Genomic DNA, 27,641 nt, shown 5'->3' with positions numbered 1-27,641 from the left:
ACATCCCCACCTACTACCTTTTTCAGTTGATGATGATGATGATGATGTCAGTGGAAAACGGATGTGAAGGTTCCCATTGGCTGGTTCAAAGTGTCTGTCAACTTCTCTGTCATTGCCAATAATCCAATCCCGCCCATACTGTGCACAAATAGAAAAACAGTGTAACCTTTGATGCCGCTTGTCAAATCATTGAGTTAACTGTCTCCATATTTGTGCATATTGTCCACAGGCGATAACAAGTCCTTGGACAATCACTTCATCAGTATCAATGTTCAAATGGGAGAAAAGAGCAAAAACACATATAGATTTAGGATCTTAATTTGAGCCAGTTTGCTACAGCAGGAAAATAATCCTGCAGCAACAGGAAATGTGAATTATTATGTGGATTATAATTAATGGAAATGTTTTATGGGTTTATCAATTTTTCATAAGGGAAAATAAAGTCTGACATTTTGAAGTGGAAATTACAAACTTCAGAAGCCTTTTTAAACCTCAAATACACTACAAGTTTTACATTCCCTGCATTGCAGGAAAGTTCTCCTGCAACAGGGTGATCAAATCAAGATCCTATATATGTACACTGACACGCAGAAACAGAGTGCCTCATCAAAGATGGCGAAACACGAGAAATGTTTTCGAGAATGTTTTCGATGTAGGTACGGAGTTGGTGATCGTTAAAAGCGACAATGATACCAATCATAAAAGTAATAGTCATTATGGCTGGAGTTAACGGTAAAACATTTTAAGCTGGATTCCTCTCTGATCCGGATCCAGTGGGTGAAGATGTTCAGTAGTAGTGGCGAGGGGGACAGGGGGGTTCATTTTGGGGGGGCTGGGGGTGCTTGAGTCTGTGTGGTGTGGGGATGGGGGTGTGAGGTTAGGTTGAGACTGGTGTGGAGGGGGGGTAGGTCTATAGCCACGTAAGAGACAGGGGCAAATTTATTTTTATCTCGAGTCCAGCCCCACGTCCCTCTTTCTCTGTATTTCTCTTTCCATCCTTCTCAACCCCCATTATATTCAGAGTTCGAGGTCCTTTGAGATTTGCGTGGCGATGTCCCGGAAAGTGAGCGGTGCCCCCCAAAGTCGTGTGTAGCGCACTCCGTTGGAAGTCTCATTGTTGGAGGTGCCACCCCCCGTAGAGAGGTGGCACACCTCTGCCTTGAAGGCCACGCAACCCCCGGACGCCCCGTGGGTGCAGGAGAGCAGGAAGGGGCCGGCGTGGTGGACCTGGCAGCCACAGCCCCGTGCCGCCTCCCGCAGAGCCAGCATCACCTCCGCTGGGTCCCGCCGCCCCCGGGGTACCCTCAGATTCCAGCCACATCCGATGGCCCGGGGCTCGGCCGCTTTTTGATGCCCAGGTAAATGGCGACTGGTGACCAGAAAGGGAGAGGGACAGAAAAAAAGAAGGAGAAAGGACAGAGTGGTGAGAGAGTAAAGGAAAAAGGTGGAGATAAGAGTTTTAGAGGGAAAGGGGTGGGTAAGGAGAAAAAAAGTGAGAATGGGTGGTTGAATCTAGTAAAGGCCCAATGCAGTCGTTTTATATCAATATACAATCATTTCTGAGTAACAATGAAGTACCTTAAAATAAAAACTGCCAAAAATTGCATTTTAGCAAAAAACTATTTCTCAAGCAAGAATTTTGCTAGGAGTGGGGAGGGGGAAACTGAAAACTAGCTGTTATTGGCAGAGAGGTTTGGAACTCTATTTGTTATAGGTCTCTTTACCAATTTACCGAATGGTGATGTCACCATTGCAAGCAGAAACTTCCGCCCATGCAAACCTGTTGATTAGAAGGTTCTGTGTACATTGTATTTTCAACCAGCAACTATAAGGAAATAACACTGATCCAAATGTTCTTTAAATCTAAGATTACATTTTCAGTTAAGGTGTGCAAGTTTACTGTTTGAAACATAACAACAACCTAACATGGTTATGTTGGGGTTATAGATGAGTTGACGAAGGGTTGCCGGATATACTGACCTTGTGACATATACTGACCTTGTGACCGCAGATCGGCAGATTCCCTCAGGTTCATTTGTGACCCTGTGTAGAGAACACACACACACAGTTAAATGGGGAATCAGAGAGGTGATTTATGGGAGATGCAGTTGAATGTCCACCAAGTACACAGAGAGAGTCACCATCTATCCACAATAATGTGAAGCCATTCAAAAAGAAAGGAAAGGAAATCATTGAGTGAGGACAAGCAAACGACAACAGCGACAACAACCTCCAGGTATTCATCGGTTGCACGTTGCGTCACAATATTGTTATGAAAGTTCTATTGAGGGTTGACTCCCGAGTGAACGTTCTACTCAATGCCGTTAATGAACATTTCTAAAGGAGGCAAATAATTAGTAGGAAAACCTTTTGTCATCATTGTGATGTCGTCAGATTACCTTTAGATGCTGTATAATGTTAGCTAGCTAGCTAAGCGTGAGGGGAGAGCACTGGATTTAAGCTAACATTAGCATTGCTAGGTACTTTGCTAGCTAATGACAACATTGCCATCTATCCAAAGTAAATTTAACAACATCATAGTGGTGACAAAGTTGTTTCCTACTTATTATTTGTCTACTATTAATGTCATCATATTTACAAGCCACTACAGTGTTTTGTAAAAACGAAACAATCATTAGCCTCTGTTCAGAATGACTGGGCACCGACATTCAGGAGCCACTATGGTGACAGCATCTTGAGAATGTTGATAACAATGGTGTGACGTGATCGGGTGTGGTAGGTGCAACCCATGAATACAGGTCAGAGTATGGAGTGATATTAGTGCAACATCCATTTTTTATTGGCACTAATATCACTCCGTATCAGAGCGCCCTGACTTGCACAACAGAGTCAAATAATAAGGCTGTATCAATATCACAAATGAATAAACAACCCCATGCTTCTCATATTGTGTTTGTTCATTGAGAACAGTAAACTGTACTGATGTGATTGCATTCCACGTCTTTTAAGGTGAGGTGGGAGAATCCACAGCAGTGTAAATGTTCTGTGACACCAACTGTACATCACTATCAATTCCACCTAGATTTGCAAATATACCGGATATTAGCAAAAGTTACCGGAATCTTCTGTACCTTTTGTAATTAAAAGGTAATCTATGGCAATCTATGGTAATTTATACTTGAATATAAATTTTTTATTTTTTATATAGTACCAGTCAAAAGTTTGGACACACCTACTCATTCCAGGGTTTTTCTTTATTTTTAATATTTTCTACATTATAGAATAATAGTGAAGACATCAAAACTATGAAATAACACATATGGAATCATGTAGTAACCAAAAAAGTGTTAAACAAATATTTAATTATTATGTGGTTCATCAAATAGCCACCCTTTGCCTTGACGGCAACTTTGCACACTCTTGGCATTCTCTCAACCAGCTTCATGAGGTAGTCACCTGGAATGCATTTCAATTAACAGGTGTGCCTTCTTAAAAGTTCATTTGTGGAATTTATTTCCTTCTTAATGCGTTTGAGCCAATCAGTTGTGTTGTGACAAGGGGGGGGGGGGTATACAGAAGATATCCCTATTTGGTAAAAGACCAAGTCCATATTATGGCAAGAACAGCTCAATTAAGCAAAGAGAAACGACAGTCCATCATTACTTTAAGACATGAAGGTCAGTCAATACGGAAAATGTCAAGAACTTTGAATGCTTCTTCAAGTGCAGTCGCAAAAAACATCAAGCGCTATGATGAAACTGACTCTCAGAAGGACCACGACAGGAATGGAAGACCCAGAGTTACCTCTGCTGCAGAGGATAAGTTCATTCGAGTTACCAGCCTCAGAAATTGCAGCCCCAAATAAATGCTTCACAGAGTTCAAGTAACAGACACATCTCAACATCAACTGTTCAGAGGGGACTGTGTAAATCAGGCCTTCATGGTCGAATTGCTGCAAAGAAACCACTACTAAAGGACACCAATTAGAAGAAGAGACCTGCTTGGGCTAAGAAACACGAGCAATGGACATTAGACCAATGGAAATGTGTCCTTTGGTCTGGAGTCCAAATTGGAAATGTTTGGTTCCAACCGCCGTGAATTCAAGGCACACTTAACCAGCATGGCTACCACAGCATTCTACAGCGATACACCATCCCATCTTGTTTGGGCTTAGTGGGACTATCATTTGTTTTTCAACAGGACAGTGACCCAACACACCTCCAGGCTGTGTAAGGGCTATTTTACCATGAAGGAGAGTGATGGAGTGCTGCATCAGATGACCCGGCCTCCACAATCCCCTGACCTCAACCCAATTGAGATGGTGAAGTAAAAGGGTGGCTACTTTGAAAAATCTCAAATCTCAAATATATTTTGATTTGTTTAACGCTTTTTGGTTTACTACATGATTCCATGTGTTATTTCATAGTTTTGATGTCTTCACTATTATTCTACAATGTAAAAAACTGTAAAAATAAAGAAAAACCCTTGAATGAGTAGGTGCGTCCTAACTTTTGACTGGTAGTGTATATAGTATTAATGTTTTTAGATCTGTGTTCATATTGTCCCTCGAGTTTCTAGTGGATAGCCACATTTATTTTAAAAAGCATCTAATCAACAATGGCATTATTTTCAATTAACTCTGGCAACTTTTTTCACAACTGCCAACAGTTTGCCGATTTATTTTTCAACAAAGACGTATTGACATGGTAAAATAAATCAAAGTGTTTAAAACATATATAAAGGATATTTCATGCTGAAACCCTCATATTAAACACCAATGGTATTCACTAAGTTGATGGTTTATATTTAGGATGATTTTTTACAGCTTTGTTATTCTATTTGTAATTTTTAAATCATCTTAGATTATTATTTTATTTATTTTACATGCAGTGATGTAGTGGGGGAAAAAATGATGGGTAAACGCTGATCGCCGGTCGCGGTGAAAAAAAGTTACGCTCCCTATACTTTGCATGTATTTTTCTGCAAAAGGTGGGTAAACTGTTGAACAGAAATGGTGGGTAAACTGTCGAGCAGAAATGGTGGGTAAACTGTCGAGCAGAAATGGTGGGTAAACTGCGTTTACTTGCATTTACCCTCCACTACACCACTGTTTACATGTGATAAGGCCACACAGAGTTCCAGAGATAATTTAAGACACCTGTGATAATCTGAAGTAACAAAAACGTCACTAGATGTCATCTGATAAAATGCACAAAAAAAGTATAGTAGTTTACTGGTCAACTTTGAACGTTTCCAGTAATATACCCTCCCTTTGCAACCCTAATTCCACCACACAACAAAGACAATCGTCATGCCTGGGAATCAACTGTCATTTAAAATTAAAATTAAACAAAGTAGATTGAGTCACATGAAGACCTTATCCACTACGGCGGTGCCCCTGGAACAAATACTTATTTTAACAGAAGCCCATGTACAATAAAGGCTACATAACACTTTCATAACAATACCATAACAGATGTCATAGGTGTCAGCTTATGACAACTGACTTTACACTGTCAAGATGATACAGACTATGTTTACTGTAGATCAGGCAATTGTCTAGCAAAACTGCCATAGCTAATTCATGGTTTGTGTCATGACAGTGTAAAGTCAGTTGCAGCAAGTCAAAACTGTTTATGACACGTCATTGTAATGACAGTGTTATGTAGCCCTTATGATGCAGGATTCAAGTAAAGTGTTACCCCCAAGGCAATAGATGACAACCCCTGCACAAGGGCATGCCAAAGGAATGAACCAAAAAGCAGAGCGCTGCAGAACAAAGACAAGTGGGTAGACAGGCAGGCATACAGACAGGTAAGTACTAGGCAAATTAGACAGGTCGGTAAGACATCGATAGACAAACAGGTAGGCATGCAGACAGACAAATAGGTATGTAACAGACAGGCAGACAGATAGGTAAGTAAACAGGCACACAGTCAGACAGGCGCGCGCGCACACACACATACACACACTTCCAGTAGGCAGGCAGGCAGACATGCAGGCAAACAGGAGCTAGAGACATGGGAACTTACTAACTGTTTTTGATCCCTGGGGAAGGGTACAACCCGAGACTGATTTGTTTGAGCCCTGGCGCTTAGAGGGGTCAAGATTGACCCTGATGTAAGGAAAGGAAGAGGAAGAGCAAGAAAGAGAAATAGAAAAAGAAAGGGGCGAGGAGGAGGGGGAGAAAGATAATATAATTGAATCATGGCCAAGGGAGTGGTGGATAACAGCGCAGCTGTAGCTGATTGGTATGGAAGAAGCACATGCTTCATTAAATGTAATGTATGTGATTATAAACTCAGCAAAAAAAGAAACGTCCCTTTTTCAGGACCCTGTTTTTCAAAGATAATTCGTAAAAATTCAAATAACTTCACAGATCAAATCAAATCAAATCAAATGTTATTGGTCACATGCGCCGAATACAACAGGTGCAGACATTACAGTGAAATGCTTACTTACAGCCCTTAACCAACAGTGCATTTATTTTAAACAAAAAAGTAAGAATAAAACAACAACAAAAAAGTGTTGAGAAAAAAAGAGCAGAAGTAAAAATAAAGTGACAGTAGGGAGGCTATATATACAATAGAATAAAGTGACAGTAGGGAGGCTATATATACAGGGGGGTACCGTTGCATAGTCAATGTGCGGGGGCACCGGCTAGTTGAGGTAGTTGAGGTAATATGTACATGTGGGTAGAGTTAAAGTGACTATGCATAAATACTTAACAGAGTAGCAGCAGCGTAAAAAGTATGGGGTGGGGGGGCAGTGCAAATAGTCCGGGTAGCCATGATTAGCTGTTCAGGAGTCTTATGGCTTGGGGGTAGAAGCTGTTGAGAAGTCTTTTGGACCTAGACTTGGCACTCCGGTACCGCTTGCCGTGCGGTAGCAGAGAGAACAGTCTATGACTAGGGTGACTGGAGTCTTTGACAATTTTGAGGGCCTTCCTCTGACACCGCCTGGTATAGAGGTCCTGGATGGCAGGGAGCTTTGCCCCTGTGATGTACTGGGCCGTACGCACTACCCTCTGTAGTGCCTTGCGGTCAGAGGCCAAGCAGTTGCCATACCAGGCGGTGATGCAACCAGTCAGGATGCTCTCGATGGTGCAGCTGTAGAATTTTTTGAGGATCTGAGGACCTATGCCAAATCTTTTTAGTCTCCTGAGGGGGAATAGGCTTTGTCGTGCCCTCTTCACGACTGTCTTGGTGTGTTTGGACCATGATAGTTCGTTGGTGATGTGGACACCAAGGAACTTGAAGCTCTCAACCTGTTCCACTACAGCCCCGTCGATGAGAATGGGGGGCGTGCTCAGTCCTCTTTTTTTTCCTGTAGTCCACAATCATCTCATTTGTCTTGGTCACGTTGAGGGAGAGGTTGTTGTCCTGGCACCACACGGCCAGATCTCTGACCTCCTCCCTATAGGCTGTCTCATCGTTGTCGGTGATCAGGCCTACCACTGTTGTGTCGTCGGCAAACTTAATGATGGTGTTGGAGTCGTGCCTGGCCATGCAGTCATGGGTGAACAGAGAGTACAGGAGGGGACTGAGCACGCACCCCTGAGGGGCCCCCGTGTTGAGGATCAGTGTGGCAGATGTGTTGTTACCTACCCTTACCACCTGGGGGCGGCCCGTCAGGAAGTCCAGGATCCAGTTGCAGAGGGAGGTGTTTAGTCCCAGGATCCTTAGCTTAGTGATGAGCTTTGAGGGCACTATGGTGTTGAATGCTGAGCTGTAGTCAATGAATAGCATTCTCACGTAGGTGTTCCTCTTGTCCAGGTGGGAAAGGGCAGTGTGGAGTGCGATAGAGATTGCATCATCTGTGGATCTGTTGGGGCGGTATGCAAATTGGAGTGGGTCTAGGGTTTCTGGGATTATGCTGTTGATGTGAGCCATGACCAGTCTTTCAAAGCACTTCATGGCTACAGACGTCAGTGCCACGGGTCGGTAGTCATTTAGGCAGGTTATCTTAGAGTTCTTGGGCACGGGGACTATGGTGGTCTGCTTGAAACATGTTGGTATTACAGACTCAGTCAGGGACATGTTGAAAATGTCAGTGAAGACACTTGCCAGTTGGTCAGCACATGCTCGGAGTACACGTCCTGGTAATCCGTCTGGCCCTGCGGCCTTGTGAATGTTGACCTGCTTAAAAGTCTTACTCACATCGGCTACGGAGAGCGTGATCACATAGTCGTCCGGAACAGCTGGTGCTCTCATGCATGCTTCAGTGTTGCTTGCCTCGAAGCGAGCATAGAAGTGGTTTAGCTCGTCTGGTAGGCTTGTGTCACTGGGCAGCTCGCGGCTGTGCTTCCCTTTGTAGTCTGTAATAGTTTTCAAGCCCTGCCACATCCGACGAGCGTCAGAGCCAGTGTAGTATGATTCAATCTTAGACCTGTATTGACTCTTTGCCTGTTTGATGGTTCGTCGGAGGTCATAGCGGGATTTCTTATAAGCGTCCGGGTTAGAGTCCCGTTCCTTGAAAGCGGCAGCTCTACCCTTTAGCTCAGTGCGGATGTTTCCTGTAATCCATGGCTTCTGGTTGGGGTATGTACGTACGGTCACTGTGGGGACGACATCATCGATGCACTTATTGATGAAGCCAGTGACTGATGTGGTGTACTCCTCAATGCTGTCTGAAGAATCCCCGAACATGTTCCAGTCTGTGCTAGCAAAACAGTCCTGTAGCTTAGCATCTGCGTCATCTGACCACTTTTTTATTAGCCGAATCACTGGTGCTTCCTGCTTCAGTTTTTGCTTATAAGCAGGAATCAGGAGGATAGAGTTATGGTCAGATTTGCCAAATGGAGGGCGAGGGAGAGCTTTGTATGCGTCTCTGTGTGTGGAGTAAAGGTGGTCTAGAGTTTTTTCCCTCTGGTTGCACATTTAACATGCTGGTAGAAATTAGGTAGAACGGATTTAAGTTTCCCTGCATTAAAGTCCCCTGCTACTAGGAGCGCTGCATCTGGATGAGCGTTTTCCTGTTGATTAATGGCCTTGTACAACTCATTCAGTGCAATCTTAATGCCAGCATTGGTTTGTGGTGGTAAATAGACAGCTATGAAAAATATAGATGAAAACTCTCTTGGTAAATAGTGTGGTCTGCAGCTTATCATAAGATACTCTACCTCAGGCGAGCAAAACCTTGAGACTTCCTTAGTATTTGATTTGGTGCACCAGCTGTTGTTTACAAATATACAGAGACCGCCACCCCTCGTCTTACCCGAGTCTGCCGTTCTGTCCTGCCGATGTAGCGTATAGCCTGCTAGCTGAATGTTATCATTGTCGTCGTTCAGCCACGACTCCGTGAAACATAAGATATTACAGTTTTTAATGTCCCGTTGGTAGGATAACCGTAATCTTAAATCGTCCATTTTATTCTCCAAAGCTTGAACGTTGGCTAATAGGATTGATGGGAGAGGCAGTTTACTCGTTCGCCGTCGGATCCTTACAAGGCACCCGGATCTGCGTCCACGATATCTCCGTCTCTTCCTCACGCGAATGACGGGGATCTGGGCCTTGTCGGGAGTCTGTAGAATATCCTTCGCGAACGCCTCGTTGAAGAAAAAGTGTTCGTCCAACGCGAGGTGAGTAATCGCTGTCCTGATATCCAGAAGCTCTCTTTGGTTATAAGAGACGATGGCAGAAACATTATGTACAAAATAAATTACAAATAACGCGGAAAAACACACATAATAGTACAATTGGTTAGAGGGCTGTAAAACGGCAGCCATCTTCTTCCGGCGCTGTTTGTTAATCTTCATTGTAAAGGGTTTAAATACTGTTTCCCATGCTTGTTCAATAAACCATAAACAATTAATGAACATGCACCTGTGGAACGGTCATTAAGACACTAACAGCTTACAGACGGTGGGCAATTAAGGTCACAGTTATGAAAACTTAGGACACTAAAGAGGCCTTTCTACTGACTCTGAATAACACCAAAAGAAAGATGCCCAGGGTCCCTGCTCATCTGCGTGAACGTGCCTTAGGCATGCTGCATGGAGGCATGAGGACTGCAGATGTGGCCAGGGCAATAAATTGCAATGTCCGTACTGTGAGACGCCTAAGACAGCACTCAAGGGAGACAGGACGGACAGCTGATCGTCCTCGCAGTGGCAGACCACATGTAACAACACCTGCATTGGATCGGTACATCCGAACATCACACCTGCGGGGCAGGTACAGGATGGCAACAACAACTGCCCGTGTTACACCAGGAACGCACAATCCCTCCATCAGTGCTCAGACTGTCTGCAATAGGCTGAGAGAGGATGGACTTGTAGGCCTGTTGTAAGTCATCAGACATCACCGGCAACAACGTCGCCTATGGGCACAAACCCACCGTCGCTGGACGAGACAGGACTGGCAAAAAATGCTCTTCACTGACGAGTCGCGGTTTTGTCTCACCGGGGGTGATGGTCGGATTCGCGTTTATCGTCGAAGGAATGAGCGTTACACCGAGGCCTGTACTCTGGAGCGGGATCGATTTGGAGGTGGAGGGTCCGTCATGGTCTGGGGTGGTGTGTCACAGCATCATCGGACTGAGCTTGTTGTCATTGCAGGCAATCTCAACGCTGTGCGTTACAGGGAAGACATCCTCCTCCCTCATGTGGGACCCTTCCTGCAGGCTCATCCTGACATGACCCTCCAGCATGACAATGCCACCAGCTATACTGCTCGTTCTGTGCTTGATTTCCTGCAAGACAGGAATGTCAGTGTTCTGACATGGCCAGCGAAGAGCCCGGATCTCAATTCCATTGAGCACGTCTGGGACCTGTTGGATCGGAGGGTGAGGGCTAGGGCCATTCCCTCCAGAAATGTCTGGGAACTTGCAGGTGCCTTGGTGGAAGAGTGCGGTAACATCTCACAGCAAGAACTGGCAAATCTGGTGCAGTCCATGAGGAGGAGATGCACTGCAGTACTTAATGCAGCTGGTGGCCACAACAGATACTGACTGTTACTTTTGATTTTGACACCCCCTTTGTTCAGGGACACATTATTCAATTTCTGTTAGTCACATGTCTGTGGAACCTGTTCAGTTTATGTCTCAGTTGTTGAATCTTGTTATGTTCATACAAATATTTACACATGTTAAATTTGCTGAAAATAAACTCAGCTGACAGTGACAGGACGTTTCTTTTTTTGCTGAGTTTATATTATAGCTGAGGCCAGGGAGAGCTGGGTGAATCCAAGGAAAGCGGTTGTTCTTGATCCAGCAGGCCAAGGTAAAAACGTATTTAGTGCCGTTTCCAATGTGAGGACCCAGGGCGGTGACCTGTAATGTTTTGCAACGGAGAATGAAAATCTGTGATCTTCTTACAACTTCAGGTAGTAGGAGGCCTACCTCCCCTGTTTCCCGTTCTAAACATGACCCTGGTCCGAGACTACCTGCTTGTGAGTATTTACAGAGGTGACTACTACTACTCACTAATGTGATTATCCCCTGCATTTGGCGGTGAGCGTTACGTAGGTGACTGTTACGGAGGTGACTGTTACGGAGCTGACCGCTTACCTGCGTGTGAGTTTGGAGGTGAGTTTGGTAAAGAGGTTGGAAGTGGCGCGGCTGCGGGTGTGCGGGAGTGGACTGGCGTCGTGGTGGGACAGCGTGGGGGAGGTGGGTGGGGCCGAGTAGACGGGCGGGCCCCGGTCCCTCAACTGGCCCCCGTGAAAGGTGCTCCGGATGGTGGAGCCACGTGTCAGACGGCAGCGCTCGCCTGAGGAAGAGGAGGCCCCGGTCCCGGTCCCGGCCCCGGCCCCGGAGATGCTCAGGGTGGAGGGGGAGGTGGGGGGCAGGCGGTGGGACAGGGAGCTGGAGGAGAGAAGCAATTAGAGTTAGACAAACGTTACAGTCCACACAAAGTGGACATTTGCCTTTGGCTTCACAATAACATGGTTGACATAAAAAACAACAAAACTAAAAACAACTTTTTGAGACACTCTCTCTCTCGCTCTTCCTCTCCCTCCCTTGTCCTTCCATGTCCTTTACCTGTTCTCCTTGCCATTCTGCAGCAGGGAGTGTCTGTCGGTGCTGGAGCGATCCGTGCAGACGTATGTGTTCCGGCGGATCATGGCACTTCCCGGGATGTTGTTCTGGGAAAGTAAGAGGGCGGGGTCAGAACAAATGTCCAAATCAGACATTATCATAGTTACCAGTTGTCACTGCATACTACCAAAGTGGAGTACTCAATGGCTGTTTCCAAATATTCGTACTTGCGTTCTAAATAGTTGGCTGATTGGGAATGTGAAAATATAACTTTTTATAGTAAGTGAAATGTAGAAAATGTTGAACGCTTTAAAGTTGGTCTCCTTAGTTGCTACATCCATTTTTGGACATATAAATTAATGATCTACACCGTACCCCATCGTACCCCATCAGCTTTTTACCAAAATACAGGCAGGGTGACCGTTTTGTTATTGCTTCAATTAAGGATTCAAGTTTTAAATGCCAAGATGTCACACTAATTTCGGCTAAGACTAAGATTTCGGTGCATACTCTTGAGGAAGAGAATTGTGTATTCAGACCCACTTGTGTGTGACAACAGCTGATAATCAAACAAGGGGGTGCACTGCACAAAAATGAATGAACCCAATTGCGCATTAGATGACGCCTTCCCAGTATGCGTGCGCCTTGTATGTTGACATGTGTTGCTTACTGCATACATTTTAATTAAACAGTATGTTCTAAATTGTATGTAGTAAGATTAGTACACAGGAAAAGCTGATCTACCCACCTCCCCCAAAAAAGTATTCATCCCTCTTGGCGTTTTTCCTATTTTGTTGCATTACAACCTGTAATTTAAATGGATTTTTATTTGGATTTCATGTAATGGACATACACAAAATAGTCCAAATTGGTGAAGAAAAAAAATAAAAAATAAAAACTTGTTTAAAAAAATTCTAAAAAAATTAATAACGGAAAAGTGGTGCGTGCATATGTATTCACCCCCTTTGTTATGAAGCCCCTAAATAAGATCTGGTGCAACCAATTACCTTCAGAAGTCACATAATTAGTTAAATAAAGTCCACTTGTGTGCAATCTAAGTGTCACATGATCTGTCACATAATCTCAGTATATATACACTTGTTCTGAAAAGGCCCCAGAGTTTGCAACACCACTAAGCAAGGGGCACCACCAAGCAAGTGGCACCATGAAGCCGAAGGAGCTCTCCAAACAGGTCTGGGACAAAGTTGTGGAGAAGTACAGATCAGGGTTGGGTTATAAAAAATATCCGAAACTTTGAACATCCCACGGAGCACCATTAAATCCATTATTAAAAAATGGAAAGAATATGGCACCTCAACAAACCTGCCAAGAGAGGGCCGCCCACCAAAACTCACGGACCAGGCAAGGAGGGCATTAATCAGAGAGGCAACAAAGAGACCAAAGATAACCCTGATGGAGCTGCAAAGCTCCACAGCAGAGACTGGAGTATCTGTCCATAGGACCACTTTAAGCCGTACACTCCACAGAGCTGGGCTTCACGGAAGAGTGGCCAGAAAAAAGCCATTGCTTAAAGAAGAAAATAAGCAAACACGTTTGGTGTTCGCCAAAAGGCATGTGGAAGACTCCCCAAACATATGGAAGAAGGTACTCTGATCAGATGAGACTAAAATTGAGCTTTTTGGCCATCAAGGAAAACGCTATGTCTGGCGCAAACCCAACACCTCTCATCACCCCGAGAACACCATCCCCACAGTGAAGCATGGTGGTGGCAGCATCATGGTTCACCTTCCAGCAGGACAATGGCCCTAAGCATACTGCTAAAGCAACACTCTAGTGGTTTAAGGGGAAACATTTAAATGTCTTGGGAATGGCCTAGTCAAAGCCCAGACCTAGAAAGAGTCTGTGGTATGACTTAAAGATTGCTGTACACCAGTGGAACCCATCCAACTTGAAGGAGCTGGAGCAGTTTTGCCTTGAAGAATGGACAAAAATCCCAGTGGCTAGATGTGCCAAGCTTATAGAGACATACCCCAAGAGACTTGCAGCTGTAATTGCTGCAAAAGGTGCCTCTACAAAGTATTGATTTATTTTTTATTTTTTTTTATTTTTGGGGGAAATCAAATGATACAAACCCCCCCAAAAATCAATTGTAATTCCAGGTTGTAAGGCAACAAAATAGGAAAAATGCCAAGGGGGGTGAATACTTTTGCAAGCCACTGTATATACGATTAGTACACACAATGTAGTTTTAGTAAATAGTAGGCGAGACAGATTTCGGACACGGCCTATATACCAGAAAATATTACATACAAACCTATCTGTACTAACAGGAGTCTTATAGCTAGCTACCATTTACTAAATGGCACCCTATTCCCTGGCACCCTATTCTCTGTATAGTAATGCACTACTTAGGGCAGCGATCACCAACCAAGCTTTGCCATCCTATTTATTTTTTTTGCTTTGCGCTGTTGACGGTGTGCACTTGATTCAGCAGCCCTAGCACCGGGAAGGCAAATTATTCCCATTTTGATCCATTTCATGTGTCTGAAGGTAGAACTCCGCCTACCCGGCAGGCCGAGAGAGCAAATCAAGCGCAACTATAGGCTTACCGCTGGCCAATCAGATATCTCAGATCACTGTGTGTGCACAGCCTCGAGCACACAGCAAAGTTGATGCTGTGATATTTCAAAACTTTTAAAACCATGACTAGAGTGAAACTCAACACAAACAGTAAAGAGCTGCTGTTTTTAAGAGTAAGTTGATGTTTAAGTTGTTATTCAACACTGCCAACACTTTGTTCAACACTTTTATAAGCCATAAAATGCGTGTTCTCCCTACTTCCACTCACGCTACAACCAGCACTGCAGCTGCAATGAATGAGTATAGTAAAGTGTTTCTATAAGCTTGCGTTGTTATTATTAGCGGCTTGTGTCTTTTTTAATATCTAGGAATATTTCACTTTCTCTGGTCATAGGAGTAACAGCATGAATTGGTACAGGCAGACATAATGCAGTGCTACTTGAGTTTCGCCATCAGATGGAAAACTGTGTCCCCTTTTCTCAGAGGAGGGAGGAACAGTGAGTCGGGTGAGAGGCAGACTCACCGCTAGCTTCGATGCAACCAAGATCGTTTTTACACAGCACAATGTAAAAACTTGAAAAACTCCCTCCCTCCCTCCCTCCGACTGACCATCAGATGCAGGCCATCAGTCTAGTAAAATGAAATAAAAAGCAAATTATTATGCTCACTCAGCTGATGATGATGATCTATTACCAGTGTGATAATATACCTCAAATTTTGAAATATAATTTCAAAATGGTCTGAGAAGAACAACATTGGCAGGGCAATTCAAGCTTAGCCAATATGCAGTGATAATGTATTGGGCCTATAGTCTACTGCAAAAACCTCACTGTTACAGAACTGTTTTTATTAGGTTAATGTTGCATAGGCTTTTTTAAGTCATGTTTAAATAAAATCTGAGAGGTAGATCTTGGCTTGCATTTTGACTCAGAAAGTGATCTTGACTCAGAAAAGGCTGGTAACCACTGACTTAGGGAATAGGGTGCCATTTCAAACGCAGAGCTAGAAACAGAAATCTTTCCTAGGGTGCATCCTAAATGGCACCCCATTCCCTGGCATCCTATTCTCTGTATAGTAATGCAATACTTAGGGAACAGCACAGGAGGTTGGTGGAACCTTAACTGGGGAGGACGGGCACGTGGTAATGGCTGGAGCGGAATCAGTGGAATGGTATCAAACACATGGTTTCCATGTGTTTGATGCCATTCCATTTGCTCCGTTCCGGCCATTATTATGAGCCGTCCTCCCCTCAGCAGCCTCCACTGAGGAATAGGGTTCCATTTCAAATGCAGCCCTATTAACCCCCCCTTCCTACCTCACTGTTCCTCACTGTGGTGGCCGTCATCTCCTTGCGGCGGTCGGGGATCTCTGACTTGTTGGGATTATTAGCACTGCTGACCATAGGGCTGGAGGGGGGCAGCGAGCGACTGCCCATCACGCTGCAGCTGGCCTTACGCGGTGGCATGCGCCCCTCCCGCAGCTCCCGGTCACCCGTGCTGGTGGGGCTCCGCTTGGGGTGCATGACCGGCATGGAGGGCCCGCCTGAGCGGCGAACACACATGTTAACACTGGCACACAGACACAGAGACATCTACACACACGTGCACACACAGGCACACACACATATACACGCGTGTGTACACAGGCACGGACAAAGACACATATGCACACGCATCCACACACACACTTAGTCAGCGGCCAGGACAGGAGCTGAGTATATGGGGCAGATATGAGACAAGGTGAGGGAAGGTAGAGTATAGTGAAATCTACAGTAGAAAGGTTAGGGTTAGAATAGACAAAAGCGTACAGTAGAAGGTGCAGTAGAATGTACAGTAGAAGGCACAGTAGAACTCTCACAGAAGTCACTGTGCCGCCGCTGCCTGTGATAGGTGGAGGCGCTGCGCTGGGTCTTGCTGTGCGAGGAGGAGGAGGAAGAGGAGCCTGCAGTGGCCGAGGAGTGTTTGTTGGTCCCGTTGGTGATGGGGCTGGGCCGGATCCGTGCCAGGGACAGGGTACTGGCCGAACGAGACTCGCTGCCATCCTGTTACCAAGACAACCACCTCCTGGGTGTTAGCCAGCTGCATGGACTGAATGTGGAGCCACCAAGAGCATTGTGGCTTTCCGTGTACCGGTATGTTGTTTTACTTCAAATTCACATAATATGGCTGTATAAATATCAAAATACCTCTATTGTTTGCCTAAAGAATTCTTCATCAAATAAACATTTTAGTATGTCCTTACAAAATAACACGTTCTTACCTAAATCAATCATACATACTGATTACTATGGCTTGCTGTGCATTGATATCTTGTGCTGCCCTATGGTAGCCAGGCCCAGACAGCTCACCTCGTTCTTGAGGCCCAGCAGTAGATAAGTGGCGGTGACCTCGTTGTACGTCTGGTTGAGCAGAGCGTCCTTGATCTCCTCTGGAGTGAAGCCCATCCCCACCATCACCTCTGAGGACCACAAATGAGGGGAGATGAGGAAAAAGAAGGCAGACATTTTGGAAATAATGTTAAGCTAATGTTCCTGCTGAATTTCATGAACAGATTTCAACTAGGACTTAAAGATACATACAAAAGTTTTAGAACACCTACTCATTCAAGGGTTTTTCTTTATTTTTACTATTTTCTACACTGTAGAATAATAGTGAAGACATCAAAACTATGAAATAACACACATGGAATCATGTAGTAACCAAAAAGGTGTTAAACAAATCAAAATATATTTTATATTTGAGATTCTTCAAAGTAGCCACCCTTTGCCTTGATGACAGCTTTGCACAATCTTGGCATTCTCTCAACCAGCTTCATGTGGTAGTCACCTGGAATGCATTTAAATTAACAGGTGTGTCTTGTTAAAAGTTAATTTGTGGAATTTATTTCCTTCTTAATGCGTTTGAGCCAATCAGTTGTGTTGTGACAAGGTATACAGAAGATAGCCCTATTTGGTAAAATACCAAGTCCATATTATGGCAAGAACAGGTCAAATAAGCAAAGAGAAATGACAGTCCATCATTACTTTAAGACATGAAGGTCAGTCAATATGGAACATTTCAAGAACTATGAAAGTTTCTTCAAGTCCAGTCGCAAACACCATCAAGCGCTATGATGAAACTGGCTCTCATGAGGACCGCCACAGGAATGGAAGACCCAGAGTTACCTCTGCTGCAAAGGATAAGTTCATTACAGTTACCAGCCTCAGAAAGTGCAGCCCAAATAAATGCTTCACAGAGTTCAAGTAACAGACACATCAACATCAACTGTTCAGAGGAGACTATGTGAATCAGGCCTTCATGGTCGAATTGCTGCAAAGAAACCACTACTAAAGGACACCAATAATAAGAAGAGACTTGCTTGGGCCAAGAAACACGAGCAATGGACATTAGACCGGTGGAAATTTGTCCTTTGGTCTGGAGTCCAAATTGGAGATTTTTAGTTCCAACCGCCTTGTCTTTGTGAGACGTAGTGTGGATGAACGGATGATCTCCGCATGTGTGTTTCCCACCGAAAAGCATGGAAGAGGAGGTGTTATGGTGTGGGGGTGCTTTGCTGGTGACACTCTCTGTGATTTATTTAGAATTCACGGCACACTTAACCAGCATGGCTACCACAGCATTCTGCAGCGATACGCCATCCCATCTGTTTTGTGCTTAGTGGGACTATCATTTGTTTTTCAACAGGCCGTGTAATGATCTCTGCATGTGTGTTTCCCACCGAAAAGCATGGATGAGGAGGTGTTATGGTGTGGGGGTGCTTTGCTGGTGACACTCTCTGTGATTGATTTAGAATTCACGGCACACTTAACCAGCATGGCTACCACAGCATTCTGCAGCGATACGCCATCCCATCTGGTTTGTGCTTAGTGGGACTATCATTTGTTTTTCAACAGGCCGTGTAAGGGCTATTTTACCAAGGAGAGTGATGGAGTGCTGCATCAGATGACCTGGCCTCCACAATCCTCCGACCTCAACCCAATTGAGATGGTTTGGGATGAGTCGGACGGAAGAGTGAAGGAAAAGCAGCCAACAAGTGCTCAGCATATGTGGGAACTCCTTCAAGACTGTTGGAAAAGCATTCCAGGTGAAGCTGGTTAGAAATAAATAAGATGTGTTTTCACCTCATCCTGAACAGCAAATCAAGGTTTTCCAACAAAAAAATACAATCTTTATGGTCACAATTTTCTTCACCACTATGTTAACTTTGTCCACGTGTCTAACTGCTGTATGACATTTTGGGGAGAATATGTATAAAATCCCACAAAACTTGGAAAAGCATTCCAGGTGAAGCTGGTTGAGAGAATGCAAAGAGTGTGCAAAGCCGTCATCAAGGTAAATGGTGGCTATTTGAAGAATCTCAAATATAAAATATATTTTGATTTGTTTAACACCTTTTTGGTTACTACATGATTCCATATGTGTTATTTCATAGTTTTGATGTCTTCACTATTATTCTACAATGTAGAAAATAGTAAAAATAAAGAAAAACCCTTGAATGAGTAGGTGTTCTAAAACTTTTGACCGGTAGTGTATATCTGAAATGTGTTTCATGAGAATGTCAAATCGGCATGAAGTGACCTTGCTAAAGATGCCATGAGAGCCAAAATGGAAGAGTAACACATTGTCCTTAGAGCCAAAATGGTGGATAGCAACCCAGTGGCCTGGTCATAGCTGGCTCACCTATGCGAGTAGCGTCACTGTAGTCCTCGACAGGCTCTATATGGGGCTTCAGGGAATCCTCATCATACCCTGCGTTTATCCACTTGTCCTTCATGACTTGCTGTGGCATCACAACAAGATTCAATGTTAGAGAGTAGCTAAAGTTGGAAATTGTGTGTGTGTATGTGTGATTGTGTGAGTGTGTGTGTGTGTCAGTGAAGGCTCCTCAGAGGAGGAAGGGGAGGAACATCCTAAGAATCCTAAAAATAGTTAATTGTTTTTAGATAAAACTATACTAAATATATTAACGTCACAAAATAATTGATTAAAACACACTGTTTTGAAATGAAGGTCTACAGTAGCCTCACCAGGGTAGCACCATTGTGTAGCTGGAGGACACTATTTTCGGTCCTCCTCTGGGTACATTGACTTCAATACAATGGTTCTCACCCCCTTCCATAGACTTACACAGTAATTATGATGACTTCCGGAGGACGTCCTCCAACCTATCAGAGAATGAATCTAGTACTGAAAGCATAACACAGCTAGCTAGCAATGTAGTGCATGAAGTGGGGTAAGTAGTTGACTCAAAGAGAGAGAAAAACAATAGTTGAACAAGTTTTGAACAAATTCATTTCTTCAAAATATAAGGAGAAGCAGAGAGAGAGATAGCTATATTTAATTATATATTTTTTATTCTTCTTAGTTTACCTTTCATTCTGAATGTTTTGAAACTGTTTGGACTAATGATTAAGCCCCAGATCAGTTAGATGCAGGCAAGAGTGTGCAAGGCGGTATTAAATGTGTCACTGTCTGTCACCTTGATTACTCCAATTTGATTTGGTGTGTAATATTTGATTTGATTTGGTGTGTGTGTGTGTGTGTGTGTTGGGGTGTTGGTGATATTCATGTTATGGTGGTTTGGTGCTTTATTATATGTTGGGCTATTAGTGTGTGACGTATACTGCTGTTACTCCCCTTTTACACTACTGAGCTAAACCAAACCGAGCCAAAGCCGAGCTGTACTGGGCTGGCATAGTTACGAATCCACTATAATTGCTGAAACTACGCAGCAAAGGACAATGTGAAAAGGAAATATCCAAGCCAGCACAGTACGGTTTGGGTTGGTCCTATAGTGTGAATCAGGCATTTGTGTTGGGGGGTTGGTCCTCCTCACATCTAGGGTGCAGCGCTTGGTAGGGTTGAGCACCAGGAACCGGCGTAGGATCCCTTCACAGTCAGTGGACATGTAGAAGGGCACGCGATACTTCCCCCTCAGGACGCGCTCACGAAGCTCCTATAGGGGGCAATAGAGAGGAGAGGTCAAGGTAAAGGTCAGAGGTTAAGGGTTAGGGTCAGTCGGTGGACATGTAGAAAAGCATGCGCAACTTTCCCCTCAGGACGTGCTCACGCAGCTCCTGTGGGCAGTGACAAACACACACACACACACGTCTTTAAGTACACACCGAACACACACCAAACGCACACTGTCAACAACAGATCAAAAACACATTGTCAAGCACACACCAAAAACAAGTCGTCAAGCACACACCAAATATGTGGCGTCAAGCACACAAAATACATATGAAAACAGAAGTTGTCAAACACACAAACACAACAGGCCAACCCAGACGCACACCAACACAGACATACAGTACAATAGAAATAAGACACCCATTGTGCACTCAATGCACTCTGCACTCTGCACTCACTATAACACTATAACCTATGAAGCGTTCGGATTACCTGCCACACAGACACACACTGCCCCCACCTCTCCCCACACACGCCGAAGGGCAGTGAGCCGCTGACCAGCGTATACAGTATGACTCCCAGGCTCCAGAAGTCCACTTCTAACAAACACACACCTTGAGGTTCTGCCCGTCGAAGGGCAGCGACCCTGACACCAGCGTGTACAGTATGACCCCCAGGCTCCAGACATCCACCTCGGGCCCGTCGTACTTCTTCCCCTGGAACAGTTCCGGGGCGGCGTAGGGTGGAGAGCCACAGAACGTGTCCAGCTTGTTGCCCAGTGTGAACTCGTTGCTGAAGCCGAAGTCGGCGATCTTGATGTTGGCGTTGGCGTCAAGCAGGAGATTCTCGGCCTGGAGAAGGGATGGATGGAGGATAGGGGTAGGGTGAGGGGAGGAGGAGAAGGAGAAGGAGGGAGGGGGGGAGGAAGGCATGGAGGAGAGGGACAGAGGGAGGAAGACGAGCAGGTATGGAGGGAAGAGGAGGGAGAGGGATGGAGGGAGGGAAGAGATGGAGGGGGAGAAGGAGAGTGTGTCATACAGGATTATAGGCTGTAGGATATATTATAGATAAGTACACCAGAAACACTGGGAGAAGAAGTGACTCACATTCGGTCTGTCTGTCTCTGCTTTTGTTCAGAGATGTAACATCCAATAATAATCACAATACCTGTAAAACTTCAATTAATAGCCCGGGCGTTTATTTGCTTAAATCACTGAACGCAACAGTTGCGTATTAGAGACAGGCTTCTATTTAAGCCAGGCGTCTATTTCCTTAATGTGCACAGCTTTTCCTCATTTGCATAGTTATTTGTTTAATTCCAGCATTCACTTCCCTCATTTCAATAAATGTCTTCATTTGGTGCACTAATGTGTTATCGTTTACACACGCACGTTTATTTTATCTTAGTATGCCTCTATTAAAAACTTTCCTTGACAATAATTATTCTCCTCTTTGACTGTGCATTTTCGGCAGTTTTTACTTTTGCCACTAGATATGTGGTTGTCCCACCTAGCTATTTTAAGATGAATGCACTAACTGTAAGTCGCTCTGGATAATGACAAAAATATAAATGTAAATTTCTATTCAATCAAGCTCTATAAAATGTCTGCATTCTCACCTTCAAGTCTCGGTGGACAATGTTCTTCATGTGGCAGTAGTGGACAGCAGACACGATCTGGAGGACAGAGAGACAGGTTAGCAGACAGACAGACAACCAGACACACAGACATACTGTACATACAGACAGGCAGATAGACAGACAGCCAGACAGGTTAGCAGGCAGCCAGCTAGCTAGCAAGCCAGACAGACAGAAAAGACGGACAGACAGACACAGATAGAAAGTTTAGCGGCCGGCCAGCCAGCCAGCCAGCCAGCCAGCCAACTAGACAAAGACAGACAGACAGCATATAGGTGTGTGAGGCACCGTGGTCGTCATACCTGCCGGAATTTGGCTCTGGCTTCAATCTCCTTCATTCTCCCATGAGATACGAGGTAGTCAAACACTTCACCTGAAAAAAAGAAGAGTGGTCAACATGATGATGAGGGAGATATGTGACAAAATATGTTTCAATGTATTATACTGTACACTCAATCTTGCTTAAACCCTTTCCTGGCTCCATATTATACTCGTACTGTACTCGTATTGTACTCCATATTGTACTCGTAGAATATTCTGTATTTTCAACCAGTAGCTAATATCAAAGACCTAACACTAATGTTATCATGATAGAGACTGTGGGGCTGTGGCCTGCTGCCTCCTAGATATTATCCTAATGACATTTCATGCTTGTAGAAATATTCTCCCTGGCCACTAAAACCCCGGTCATAAGCCATAAACCTATTACCACACTCCCCCCTACATTTATAATATCATTTCGTAGAACACCAATGGTAAAATATGCAACATAATGTTATGTTTACATACATATACAGTAGGAGTACGTAATGTACAACCATTGCATTAGGTTATGATTTTGAGTCATCTCCATTGGTTTATTTATACTTTTTCCCCGTTAATCAAAAACAAGCTAATCAGCCATTACGGAGAGACAGTAGCTAGGTCTATTGAAACAGACAGGAAGGCAGATGCACCCACCTCCACTGGCATACTCCATGATAAGATAAAGGGTCTTATCCGTCTCAATCACCTCGAACAGCTGCACTGTAGTAGGCACAAATAAAATCAGATTACAAATAATGAATAAATAAAATCCCCTATCGTTAAAAAACAGACATCTCTGTCTCGGCCTGCTAAATACGGTGGGGCATGACGTCGGTTCAGTATAATGGCATTCTTTTTTCTTTTCTTTTTTTCATATGACATTTCAGCTTTAGAAAATCCTGTTCCCCACCCCCCTCTCCACCCTCTATCCCCGGGCCTAGCTAGCTACTGTATGTGCAGTGTAGTGTAATGTAGTGTAGTGTATCAGTCTATTAAACACAGTGAGGGGCCTAGACAAAAGCCTGCCGTCTGGGTAGATGAGACAGGAATGGGCCATTTAAACTACACACACTACTACACTGAGTATACAAACACTATGAACACCTGCTCTTTCCATGACATAGACTGACTAGCTGAATCCAGGTGAAAGCTATGATCCCTTTTTGATGTGACTTGTTAAATCCACTTCAATCAGTGCAGAAGAAGGGGTGGAGACAGGATAAAGAAGGATTTTTAAGCCTTGAGACAATTGAGACATGGATTTTGTATGTGTGCCATTCAGAGGGTGAATGGGCAAGACAAAATATTGAAGTGCCTTTGAACGGGGCATGGTAGTAGATGCCAGGAGCAAGAACTGCAACTCAATAGTAGGAAGGTTGCTAATGTTTGGTATACTCAGTGTATACTATACTATATACAAACAAGATGGACTCATATACTGCACATTGACTGCAGACTACAAGTACAGTACACAACATGGCCACAGCATAAATATAGAGTCCTGTAGTAGCCTACATATGGACATAGAGTGATGTGGTACAGTTGAGTACATACCGTAGCAAAAATGCTTGATAAAAATATAGAATAGATACAACATAAACAGTATCAACATAAACAAACAAACACATGCACACCCACCCACCCACCCACCCACCCACCCACACACCCACACAAACACACACCCACACACACACACACACACTTACATACAGTGCATTCGGAAAGTATTCAGACCCCTTTACTTTTTCCACATTTTGATAAGTTACAGCCTTATTCTAAAATTGATTAAATTGTTTTCTTTCTTCATCAATCTACACACAATACCCCATAATAACAAACCAAAACCGGTTTTTATAAATTTTAGCAAAGTTATAAAATAACAAATACTGAAATGTCACATTTATTTAAGTATTCAGACCCTTTACTTAGCACCTTAGGCAGCGATTACAGCCTCGAGTCTTCTTGGGTATGACGCTACAAGCTTGGCACACCTGTATTTGGGGAGTTTCTCCCATTCTTCTCTGCAGATCCTCTCAAGCTCTGTCAGGTTGGATGGGGAGCGTCGCTGCACAGCTATTTTCAGGTCTCTCCAGAGATGTTCGATCGGGTTCAAGTCCGGGCTCTGGCTGGGCCACTCATTGACATTCAGAGACTCGTCCCGAAGCCACTCCTGCATTGTCTTGGCTATGTGCTTAGGGTCGATGTCCTGTTGGAAGGTGAACCTTCACCCCCGTCTGAGGCCCTGAGCGCTCTGGAGCAGGTTTTCATCAAGGATCACTCTGTACTTTGCTCCGTTCATTTTCCCTCGACCCTGACTAGTCTCCCAGTTCACAGTCCCTGCCGCTGAAAAACATCCCCACAGCATGATGCTGCCACCACCATGATTCACTGTAGAGATGGTGCCAGGTTTCCTCCAGATGTGACGCTTGGCATTCAGGCCAAAGAGTTCAATCTTGGTTTCATCAGACGAGAAAATCTTGTTTCTCATGGTCTGAGAGTCCTTTAGGTGCCTTTTGGCAAACTCCAAGCGGGCTGTCATGTGCCTTTTACTGAGGAGTGGCTTCCTTCTGGCCACTCTACCATAAAGGCCTGATTGGTGGAGTGCTGCAGAGATGGTTGTCCTTCTGGAATGTTCTCCCATCTCCACAGAGGAACTCTTGAGCTCTGTCAGAGTGACCATCGGGTTCTTGGTCACCTCTCTGACCAAGGGCCTTCTCCCCCGATTGCTCAGTTTGGCCGGGCGGCCAGCTCAAGGAAGAGTCTTGGTGGTTCCAAACTTCTTCCATTTGAGAATGATGGTGGCCACTGTGTTATTGGGAACCTTCAATGCAGCATAAATGTTTTGGTACCCTTCCCCAGATCTGTGCCTCGACACAATCCTGTCTCGGAGCTCTACGGACAATTCCTTCGACCTCATGGCTTGGTTTTTGCTCTGACATGCACTGTCAACTGTGGGACCTTACATAGAGAATCATGTCCAATCAATTGAATTTACCACAGGTGGACTCCAATCAAGTTGTAGAAACATCTCAAGGATGATCAATGGAAACAGTATGCACCTGAGCTCAATTTCGAGTCTCATAACAAAGGGTCTGAATACTTATATAAATAAGGTATGTCTGTTTGTTATTTTTTAATACATTTGCAAAAAATTCTAAAAACCAGTTTTCACTGTCATTATGGGGTATTGTGTGTAGATTGATGAGGAAACAAATTAATTTAATCCATTTCAGAATAAGGCTGTAACGTAACAAAATGTGGAAAAAGTCAAGGGGTCTGAATACTTTCCGAATGCACTGTATAACAACAGATCCTTAATGCAGGCCCTTACCTATGTTTGGATGATTTAAACCTTTCATTATCCGAACCTCTCGAAAGAGCTGTGAAAGGCAGAAGGAAGTGTGTTAGAAGTGAATAGAATACAAATAATACATTCATATGGGGTCTTCAACAGATAGTAGATGTTATAGCAATGTGTACAATTATTTTTTCAACATTTGCTGTAGGCCTACACTTAGAGTTTTGGAGGAATGTTAAAATGCTTTGTCATAAAGCAGAAGATTCAATTTGAACCATCCATCTGGCTCATCTGGTTCACAATAACTTTAAGGTCCCTTAACATAAAGGCCATCGTTTCAAATCAGCAGCAACTCCCCCACGTCATCAAGTCAGACTAAGGAAAAAGATAGCATGATAAGCTTTTCTATCCTCAATCCTTCCCCTCTTTCTCTCTCTCCCTCTGTTTCCTTCTTCATGCAATCCCTTATTTTCTCAGTCTTTTCTCTGGCGATGCCCAATGTCACTGTTGCCATAGCGACCCAGGAATTAAGACTAGGCCCTTCCCTGCCCCTCCAGCTGTGCCAGAGGGAATCACAGGATACGATGATGCCACCCGCCAATGTGTCTCGTCGTCGTTGTCCAGAAATCCCAGAATTCCACTGACCAAACATGCCCCAGCCCAATCACTACCACAATCGCCTATCTGACCTACTGTCACTGATATAACATGAACATTCAGTATACAGGGTGAATTTACAGATATATTTGATTTGGTCAGTTGTATACCCATCTTGTGAGACAAGGCTTATTAGTGCAAGTACTTCAATTGACACAGTTCTGACTACCTCTAGATAGCATTAACACTAACCTAACGCGCCACTCTCTCTAACCCCCCCCCCCTTATCTCTCCTCTCTCTCTTTCCCTCTACCCCTTCCTTCTTCATGCATAACAGGCCAGATTATACTAATACGGTCTCTTTCATGTTTTCTGTATTGAGGATTTTCTCTAGACCACGGGTATGTAAAGCAGCCTGCTATCATCGCTGGCCAATTGTAGAGCGCTCTCCCCCGTCCCTCTTTTGTCAATCTAGGCCCAATCCGATAGATAGTGTTTTCTCCAACAATGGCCCAATTGCATTGTTTGGTCTCACACAGCCACCCAATCAGTGTCCTCTCTCACACAGCCGCCCAATCGAAGATAAGCGAGAGAATTGAGGAGGATTTATGAAGGAAGGCATAGGCCTGCGTATGATCACAGATCCTGGTAAGACCCGCCATTCAGGCAAGAACATTGCAACTCAAGGGAAAGACATAGTAGCCATGAATTAGAACTTATGCAGTGGCCAGCTGAAAGATCATCAATTTTGAATTATCCTATACTGTACACTACTGGTCAAATGTTTTAGAACAAATACTCATTCAAGGGTTTTTCTACATTGTAGAATAATAGTGAAGAAATCAAAACTATGAAATAACACATATGGAATCATGTAGTAACCAAAAAAAGTGTTAAACAAATCAAAATATATTTTATATTTGAGATTCTTCAAAGTAGCCACCCTTTACCTTGATGACAGCTTTGCACACTATTGGCATTCTCTCAACCAGCTTCATGAGGTAGTCACCTGGAATGCATTTCAATTAACAGGTGTGCCTTCTTAAAAGTTAATTTGTGGAATTTATTTCCTTCTTAATGCGTTTCAGCCAATCAGTTGTGTTGTGACAAGGTAGGGGGGGGGTATACAGAAGATAGCCCTCTTTGGTAAAAGACCAAGTCCATATTACGGCAAGAACAGGTCAAATAAGCAAAGAGAAATGACAGTCCATCATTACTTTAAAACATGGAGGCCAGTCAATACGGAACATTTCAAGAACTTTGAAAGTTTCTTCAAGGGCAGTCGCAAAAACCATCAAGCACTATGATGAAACTGGCTCTCATGAAGACCGCCACAGGAATGGAAGACCCAGAGTTACCTCTGCTGCAGAGGATAAGTTCATTAGAGTTACCAGCCTCAGAAATTGAAGCC

The 27,641-nt window shown here is 44.1% G+C and overlaps 1 protein-coding gene across 3 annotated transcripts; it reads right to left on the bottom strand.

Annotated features, from left to right (window-relative positions):
• Positions 1 to 485: 485 nt before the first annotated feature.
• Positions 486 to 25,720, bottom strand: LOC121573976 (MAP/microtubule affinity-regulating kinase 4-like). 3 transcript variants are annotated; one of them, XM_045222614.1, is made up of 15 exons: positions 25,667 to 25,720; positions 22,990 to 23,055; positions 22,332 to 22,402; positions 22,012 to 22,068; positions 21,008 to 21,244; positions 20,317 to 20,436; positions 19,161 to 19,260; positions 16,829 to 16,938; positions 16,339 to 16,522; positions 15,797 to 16,023; positions 11,944 to 12,047; positions 11,470 to 11,766; positions 5,994 to 6,076; positions 1,981 to 2,043; positions 1,220 to 1,369 (listed from the first exon to the last, which is right to left on the bottom strand). In XM_045222614.1, the coding sequence occupies exons 1-15, from the start codon at positions 25,692 to 25,694 to the stop codon at positions 1,305 to 1,307; spliced, it is 1,812 nt and encodes a 603-aa protein (XP_045078549.1). In that variant the 5' UTR covers positions 25,695 to 25,720; the 3' UTR covers positions 1,220 to 1,304. The 3 variants fall into 3 exon arrangements, with proteins under 3 accessions (XP_045078548.1, XP_045078549.1, XP_045078550.1); XM_045222615.1 differs by having other exon boundaries at positions 1,999 to 2,043; XM_045222613.1 differs by lacking the exon at positions 5,994 to 6,076 and having other exon boundaries at positions 486 to 1,369; positions 1,999 to 2,043.
• Between the last annotated feature and the right edge of the window lie 1,921 nt (positions 25,721 to 27,641).

The sequence above is a fragment of the Coregonus clupeaformis genome, chromosome 9 (assembly GCF_020615455.1).
Source record: "Coregonus clupeaformis isolate EN_2021a chromosome 9, ASM2061545v1, whole genome shotgun sequence".
In the NCBI taxonomy this organism is placed as follows: domain Eukaryota; kingdom Metazoa; phylum Chordata; class Actinopteri; order Salmoniformes; family Salmonidae; genus Coregonus; species Coregonus clupeaformis.
Note: the sequence above shows the minus strand (reverse complement) of the source record. Positions and strands in the feature narration are given on the sequence as shown.